Source organism: Glossina fuscipes, unplaced genomic scaffold (genome assembly GCF_014805625.2).
Source record: "Glossina fuscipes isolate IAEA_lab_2018 unplaced genomic scaffold, Yale_Gfus_2 122, whole genome shotgun sequence".
Lineage (NCBI taxonomy): Eukaryota > Metazoa > Arthropoda > Insecta > Diptera > Glossinidae > Glossina > Glossina fuscipes.
Genome location: NW_023998465.1, coordinates 809840 through 818265, shown reverse-complemented (window position 1 = coordinate 818265; position 8426 = coordinate 809840). Strand labels below are relative to the sequence as shown.

The 8426-nt window shown below is 35.7% G+C and overlaps 1 protein-coding gene across 1 annotated transcript in view; it reads left to right on the top strand.

Moving 5' to 3' along the window:
- The window catches only part of LOC119640678, an 83129-nt gene extending 78656 nt beyond the window's left edge, over window positions 1-4473 (top strand). The window contains exons 3-4 of the mRNA XM_038038869.1: window positions 3744-3989; window positions 4154-4473. Of these exons, the coding sequence (XP_037894797.1) occupies window positions 3744-3989; window positions 4154-4473 (566 nt within the window). The remainder of the gene's footprint in view (window positions 1-3743; window positions 3990-4153) is intronic.
- The last annotated feature ends 3953 nt before the right edge of the window (window positions 4474-8426 follow it).

The following is an 8426-nucleotide window of genomic DNA, read 5'->3' as shown; positions in this document are numbered from 1 at the left end:
TAATTTTAGTCTCAATAACGCGGTATATAATTTTATTATTTAAAGAGGATTAGCGGGCCATGATATCCCATATATGGATTTGAATGCGTTTATTAATTGTTTGCCGACCGCGTCTATATGATATACGAAAGAAAACTTTCTATTCAGTACGAAGCCTAGAAAATGGAACGATTTCATGTGCGGTATATTGGAGTCGTTAACGTAAAGTGGTTATCTTTTTCCCAGACAAGACTAGGAATTTTGTCCTGTGAACAGACAGCGAGACCTATAGAAACGTAGTAGTGACATGTAAGGCGGATTGTACGGCTTGTTTGGCTAAATAAGTTCCAGAGTGGGAGCTAAAAATAGTGAGATCACTTGCATATCCCAATATCGAAACATTCTCAGTTAAAAGGTTAAATACGTCAACATCGTAAAAGTTGAAAAAAATTAGACTTAGTGCTGACGCTCGTGTAGGATATCCTGTGTGTGGTGTGGTTATTGCTATTAACTAGAATGTTTTTTGTAGGGGTTTATATAAAACACTGCAAAATCTTGTTGGTAAAATTAAATAAAGTAGTGCAGATCTTAGAGCGAGAATGCTAACTGAGTCTAAAGCTGCTGAAAAATCTAGGAAACAAGCTATAAGGGTTTGACCTTTAGCTAAAAGTAGCTTAAGAGGGGACCAGAGGATAATAACGTTATTAAGAGTGGTTTTAGAGCGCCTGAAGTCGGGTTGGGAGTCATGGAGCAGATTTTGTGATTGAAGATGACAGTTCAATCCGTAGCATAATATTCTTTCAAGGATCTTCTTGAGAATGGAAACGGGGGCCATACTTCTGTACGAGTTGGTTTTTGCCGGTAGACAATTCCTTTTTTTTCTATAGCAATAATCTGAGAGCTATGTGAAATGTGGCAGGCATTGAAAATTTTGTTGTTTGTTGTATTCTTCAATAAGAGCTAACACGTTTTCAATGCCTACATTTTTAAGATGACCATTCCTCCTGCCGTCTATCGCCTTACTAACGTGAAGACAAACCAAATGAAAAACGTCTCAGAAGAAACTTCAGGATACTACTTCATACAACTCAATGCAGAATAACCATAATAATAATTATTCCTTTCATCAACAGGAACACTCCTTTGATAGATAAAGTACTGATGTAACTGTTGTGGAGTTGTGATAATTCTCCTAATTACCAATATGCAGATACATAGCAAAATCCCAAACCGTTTCTCAAAATCGAGGGTGTAATTAGAAAGCCGGTTGAGATGATAAACACTCTTATCAATGCAAGGTCGATCTTAGTTTCTATTTTATGCAAATAGGTCGTCAAATCACTATATGGGTTGCTCGGTTTTCATTAAAATGTGGCGATTTTGTCGATTTCTTTACGCAAATGGGTGCAAAAATTATTGTTGAAGGTGAATTTAATGCCAAACGTTGGTATTAAATTCTAGACTAATGAATCCGAAAGAAAGTAAACTTTACAAATCCAACCGCAGCAACAACTATTTTATTGTTGGGTTATAGTGGGGGCAGACCCGCAAACTTGTTATCTGACCTAAAGAAAATTCCTGACTTGCTGCGTTTTGCGGTGTGCTCTGGAAGTTGTGCTAATTTACTTCATATTTATTACACTGATGACCTTAATTCTGATCGCCCGTCGATTTCCGTCTTCAACATGACTTCCCACAATTTCTTATTTAAGTACAATAACATCAATCGTAAAACTGATAATGGGACTTTTGGAGAGTGGATCGATAACGATTTACCTTAATTTGAGTTTGAAAAACTCTTTTGAAATTGGCAATGCGGTAGAAGATTCTTGCTTACCCCAAAAATTTTGATATGTCAATAAATACGTTAGCCTACAAATAATACTCTAGCTTAAAAGAATTTGAGTGGAGCGGCAAAGAATCTGCGCTTATGTCTAATTGATGAAAGAGATGAACAAATTAAAAATTTTGCAATCACATTAATTCAGGTATGTTGGATAAATATTCCTTATGGAGAGCTACTAAATTGCCGATCAAGCGAATTGTTCATTTAAGAGACAAGTCCGGAAATTGGTGCAGAAATGATATGGAGCAAAATGAATATTTTGCTCGTTATCTAAAGGGACTTCAAGCACACAAAGAATTTTCCAATTTCTAGACATCCGCTTAGCAGAATATATCTGTTGCTGAACTCAAAGAAGAGGTGAGCAAACTTCACTTGAAATTCACTGATTATGATTGGATAAGTTGAATAACTATTAAGTCTTCCACATCTAAGGCTTTCATCTTTTTAACAATAATACTTTCGAAACGTGGACAAATAATGAACCTAATAAGCTAGAAAATGTTGTTGAATTGCAGTCAGAAATTAGGGTGGTGTTGCATGCCAAAACCTTCGACGAGAATGTATGATTAGCGCTTTGGTAAACGAACGAAGTTTTGTCAATATGATGGGATGTCCAATATCAAAATTGAAAGTTTATTTTTCAATTCTCTCACCAACACATATTAGATTTGTTGAACCAACGAATGACACAACTCACTGAAGCTTGCTGGCGGATGCGACAGTTTCTTTTGTCATCAATAGACTTGTGCCCACTTCAGCTGCTTAAATTAGAGCTGATAATAGGCTGAAAGCTTGTTACAGCTGCACAGCTGATAGTGAAATTGAATAATCTCAATGCTTCGATTCAGAAGAGATTTCGATTTATCTGTAACGAAACTACCATATTCTGTGCCAGAAATGGTAGCAGATGATTTCCTTATTGTTAATTGAAGTTGAGATTATGAGAAATTAAGCTGAGATGTTGAATCTAAAATGCTTTATTGTTGATATAGTCAACAACACATTTGACAATTTTAGGTAGAGGTTGTTTAGTGATTGATAAAGACGAAACAAGTAGAGGTTGCGAAGTGGTAGAAGTGGCAGACTGTGCTGTAGAAATAGACAAAAGTGAAGTGGATTCGATGATAACATTATCGAATTGCAGTAAATTATATGGTGTGGGTATTTCGATCACGTGAGAAAACTTCTTTGTCTAGTAGATGGTTTGAGACTTTGCCTGCCAAATAATTTTCCATATTTTCCAACATACGACACCGGTTATTCAGAAACGACCCCTTTGGAAACCATGTTAGAATGGTTTTAACTGACGGAGACTTTCCCCATTTAGTTCGTGATAGGGCTTTAAACTTTTTGGTGCTAAATGTAACAAGTATCCATCAGCAAATTGGTACAGATTGTAGAGCTACAGATTGTAGAGCTCGCATATAAGTCGTAAGCTTGCCATTGAAATAACGTAAGCTTACAGTTTATCGAAACTATTAACCCACAAATCTGCTCCATGTGTACCTGAGCAGAATTCAATGATGACGTTATGACCAAAGCAGCCTCCTTTAGACTAATGCAAAAATTGTTTTACTTGATTTTTGAAGCGAAACGAACGATAATATTTATCGGTTAAAATACCGAAAGTTAAAGGTTGTTGAATAATACATGTGCATGTATGTGAAAATCAACTACTACAGCCTCCTTATGCTTGTATGTAAGTGAGAAAAAGATAACTCATCGCCACTTAACACTAGTTGAAAAGCTTAACATTAATATTTTGTTTACATGAGCAAAAACAACCAATGATTCGCAAGTGGGCCGTGAACATATCTAAAATGCTCTCTTTGATGAATGTAATTAGCAATATAAATTAAAATGAAAAACGTCAGTATATATTATATATGGCATTTATCTTGTGCTCAAAATTTTATAGAGAAATTAAATGTTTTATACGAAAGCAATTGGACCTTGCTGGTACATGAACAATTAAGACGATTCGAGGGCACTATAGTAGCGGCAACACGTCTGGGCGCAGCCAATTTACTCTTATCAGCTGAAATATCAGAAAATTCGTTAAGTCAGTTTGATTCATTGTTCGTCGCTGTTGGCAATGGAGACCCAATGGCTTGGTCCTTCAGTGAAGCTCTTCTGTATTCAATAACAGTGATAACAACAATCGGTAAGTAGCATAGAGATGGAAATAAAAAACAAATTCAATTTTATTTGTCTATAAAATATTACAAGAAAATAAAGAAACCAATTAAAATGATTAAATTAACGTTTCTTTGAATGTTTACTACTCTTGCAACAAATATTTCAATATTTCCATTGCAAAAACAACAGGACACGCCAGTCTGACACCACGTACAGCTGGAGGAAAAGTTGCAACCATATTGTATGCTTTAATTGGCGTGCCATTGATGCTGATGTGTCTCTCCAGCTTAGGAACTTTGTTGGCTGGTATTTTACATCATACGTATATTCGCTTGTATTGCAATAGGCGCCAATTCCATGATGCCACACCTGAAAGAGTCATGATGGGTAGACAAAACAAGTGCTTAAAGGTCGAGAGCGATTTGAATGATGAGGGAATTGACCTGATCAAGCAAGAATTTGTCCACTGCGATGATGCTCGGGACGATAAGTATATGGTACGTTTTTAATAGTTATGTATTCCGAAAGTTTGTTTCTGTCTGCGTATGGTAAATGTATACGTAGCTAACCTGATGCAAGTGATTCTAAAAACTTTGCTTTTATTTTCGTTTGCAATAGAAGTGTTTGTTTGTTTGTTTAGAGATGGATTGGACCAGTTAAGTTAATGTTAGATCCATAATCCAGAAACGAAGTTGAGAGGGATTGATGAAAAAATTTAAGCATAGGTAGACTGATGTAGCAGAGTGTTCGCAATGAGAGGCTCTGTTCCGCTGTCAATCCATAAATCACCGTACTTGGTACTGTACTGTCAAGATCCGGCTAATAATGCCGATAAAAGAAAAAGTGTAGGCGATTCGTGATTGTAATAGAAATACTAAAAGTAAAATTAGAATGAAAACTCAGCTAATTTGATAAAGGCAGTCAGTTGCTTCAAATGCCTAAAGTTACCAGCACGAAAAATTTCATATAAATTGTTATACAGGTTAAATATACTGAAAGATTGTCTAAGGATGTCAAACCTCCTGCACTCAAAAATAAAGTGCTCGGCAGACTCAGTAATATTGCGTTCCTCACATATGTCAGAGGAGGACACTTTGATCATTTTAAAATAGACCTTGTCGTAGGTGTGATTACTCATAAGACGGTGAAGAACTTTAAATTCCCATGTTCTGAATTTTCCTTTAGGTAGAAGCGTGGGTGTCAAAAAAGGGTAAATTTTGTAGAACAGCCGATCACTTTTTTCTCTAGCTAAAACATGATACTCATCTTTCCATTGTTTTATGATGAGTTTTTTGACTAGCAGAAAAGCTTCGCTGGGGGGGTAGTTTATGGACAAAACTGTACCATCGAACCTAGCTTGACGAGCATGGAAGTCAGCTTTTTCATTGATACTAAAACCGCAGTGGCCTGGGATCCAGATGATGTGGCATTTTTCAATACTTGGGTCTTTTAAAAGGTTGTAGATATCGAAGACATACTTATTGAATTAAAATTAGAGCAGATTTGCTGTCAGAGAAAACTACAAATTTTTTCAGCTTAATTTCTGATGGATGGATGATTGCTTGTCTGATGGCCAGAAGTTCAATGAAAGTGGATGATAGTTCTTGTAGAACTTTGAATTTTCCTATAAGTAAGTTTGGGTATTCAATAATTGAAAAACTAGAGATGTCCGAATTGATAGATCCATCCGTTGCGTATATTTTGAAGTTATTTTCGACGAAGTGGTTAAGTTTTTGCAGACAAGCGATTCGAACACAAGACCCTGATCGATTTTTTTTTGAGTTGGTGATTGAATTAAGTAAGTTTAATTCAACTACGCATTTATCATGAATAATATTATTCCAGGAGGGTATAGCAATAGAAGTGTGACTATGTTTACTTCTTTGAGTTTGTTATTGACAATTATTTCCTTGTTTATATGCGAAGAGCCACGCGTTTGTTATTTCACCATATTTTGTATATGTGTAAAATATGGATATGTGGTAAGTTTTCCTTTTGGAACATTTTCACAAAAACCGTTTGAAGAAAAAATTGATTTTGTTTTTGTCTTTGGTATAGTGGTATATGTGGTCTTGAGTTGTTTTGTGTTAATACATACTCAACGAGCTGGTGAATATTTTGCAGCGATTCCATGCGGTGTAGGGCAAAAACGTTGTAAACTCAGACTAGCGGTAACGCCTTACAGATCGAGGGAATCAAATTGGTTTAACATACAATTATTCTATGGCAAAAACTTATTCCACCTTCATGACTGAAATAAAGACAAAGAAAATTTATAAATGGCGAAACATGGAATTTTTGGATTAAATAGTACATCCAACTTTAATATCCTTTTTCTGATCTGAAATCTGATGCTATCAGCTTGCCAGGCAATTTGAATTTAGTTAGAATTGTGTTGAACGATGGCCACACCACAGTACATGGATTCTACAGAGGCATTCATACATGCATTAGCATTCTTTAATTGAATTGACGCTTTATGTGGAGAGAGTTGTAATCATATAGTATTTTGTGCCATCACAACCTACTGCTGTAGGTTTCTTCTCGTTAATAATATTTTAAAGTTAATTGCTAAGAGAAAAGCAATAGCAGCATTATTGGCTTTTATATAATTTTTTGGCAAGTTTAGATAGGCAATATTATTGTTAGAATTCCAGAGTACCATTTTGCGGTACTTGGTGATGTCCTTTAATAAATTTCCAAAAGGCTTTGTAACGCAATGTCTGTAAATTCTTCCTTTCTGTCTAAGTATCGAATTATGGATTTTATAGTTTAGGACCACACTTAAGTGCCACTTTAAGAGGATCTGAGGTCGTAGAGACGGACTAACGAGTCCCTCCTGAGCTAGCTAATTTTGGGGACATTAGAGGGAGGTTACATTTTTTGTCCTACACTATGCAGACACTTGCAACTAAGGAATATACGTGCTTTCGCTGATAAGATCAAACGGACGGACGAAACCTACTTACCGAATGGGCAGATTTTAAGTGCTGTGTCCTTCTGTATCCTATCTTACCTATGGTCTCTTTCGATCCATTATTTTAATATAAAATATTCTTTGCTTTATTTAGTATTCGATCATCAAACTTTAACGGCAATATAAATTGAGAATTGCTTTGGCAAGTGTTAGTGAATTTAAATACAACGTATTCTTATTTAATCACTTTTATCATCCATCAGACAGTATAAAATTACAATTTTTGGTGGATAAAGTCAATTTTTAGTTTATCATTTTTAATTCTGTTTTTATTTTCCCCAATTTTTACTTTTCGTTTACGTCATCCTTCCTTGTGCAAATCAATCAGTTACGATGTATTCAATATGGCCTTAAATATAAGAAAAATACCACACAAACATTTAAACAGACATTTATTCAAACTTTTCAGCAATAATCAAGAGTCTTTATTCCAATCTTTTAGATCAAGTTTAAATCACATGACGTTTGGCAGTTTTTTCTTTTCCTCTGTTGTTTGCTACAACAGCAAAATTCAGAATTTTTAGATTACCATTGTTGTCGTCTGATCCACACAACTCACTGAAAATAAAAAAATCAAAAGCATTGCTATTTTTAATTAAAGCCTAAAAAGCAGCGAATCTCTTTGAGGCTTTGAATGTTGTATTGCAGGAATTTCATAGTAATCACGAGCCATATATAGGCTCTGAGAGGATCATAACGCAGAAACACTAGAAGTACATGACGTGGCATCGAGGTTTTTTTTAAAGCAGTAATTTTTTATAACGCGATCAGTGGTTGTTTCCGAATTGAGATCAGAAATGAAACTGATTAAAGAATGTAAACATTTGTCATATTCATTTGTTTTAATATTGTTTATTCTGATTTGCAGACTTGGCAAAAGAGTAGGTACTTGCAGTAACTTTGATAATTTTTGACATGAAAGAGGCATTTATTGAGAAAAATTGATAGAATATATAAATCAAAATATTTTCTGTCGTTTTCTACAACTTTTACCAATCCTTCTGGTAACATGGCGACAGCGTGTCGAAAGAACTTATATTGGTTTGGCAGCGATCCAATCATCCACTCTTTTTCGCACTTCTTCAACTTTGAGGCGCTGCGTGCCACCTATGTCACGTGCTGGGTGTGCGCAAGAGGTATTCAGAAAACGCCATGTCCGGTGAATACGCTTGGTGGGGCAGAACTCCTCATTCCAGCTGTAATCCTTGACGACTGTGCCGACAAGTGGCCAAAATGGCACCTTTAGTCAATTGGTGTGGTAGCCATTTCATTCGCTATTCACGGAGTTTTTTGCAACAATACATCGTTTAATTTGACCAATTGAAGTCGGCACATATCTGCAGGAACAATTTCATTTGGTTTTAACTGTTCACAATGCACTACACCTTACTGATCCCACCATATGCATACCAAAACTTTGCTGCATGAATATTCCGCTTCGGGGTCGATATGGATGGCTCTTTTGGACTAACCCACGACTATTTG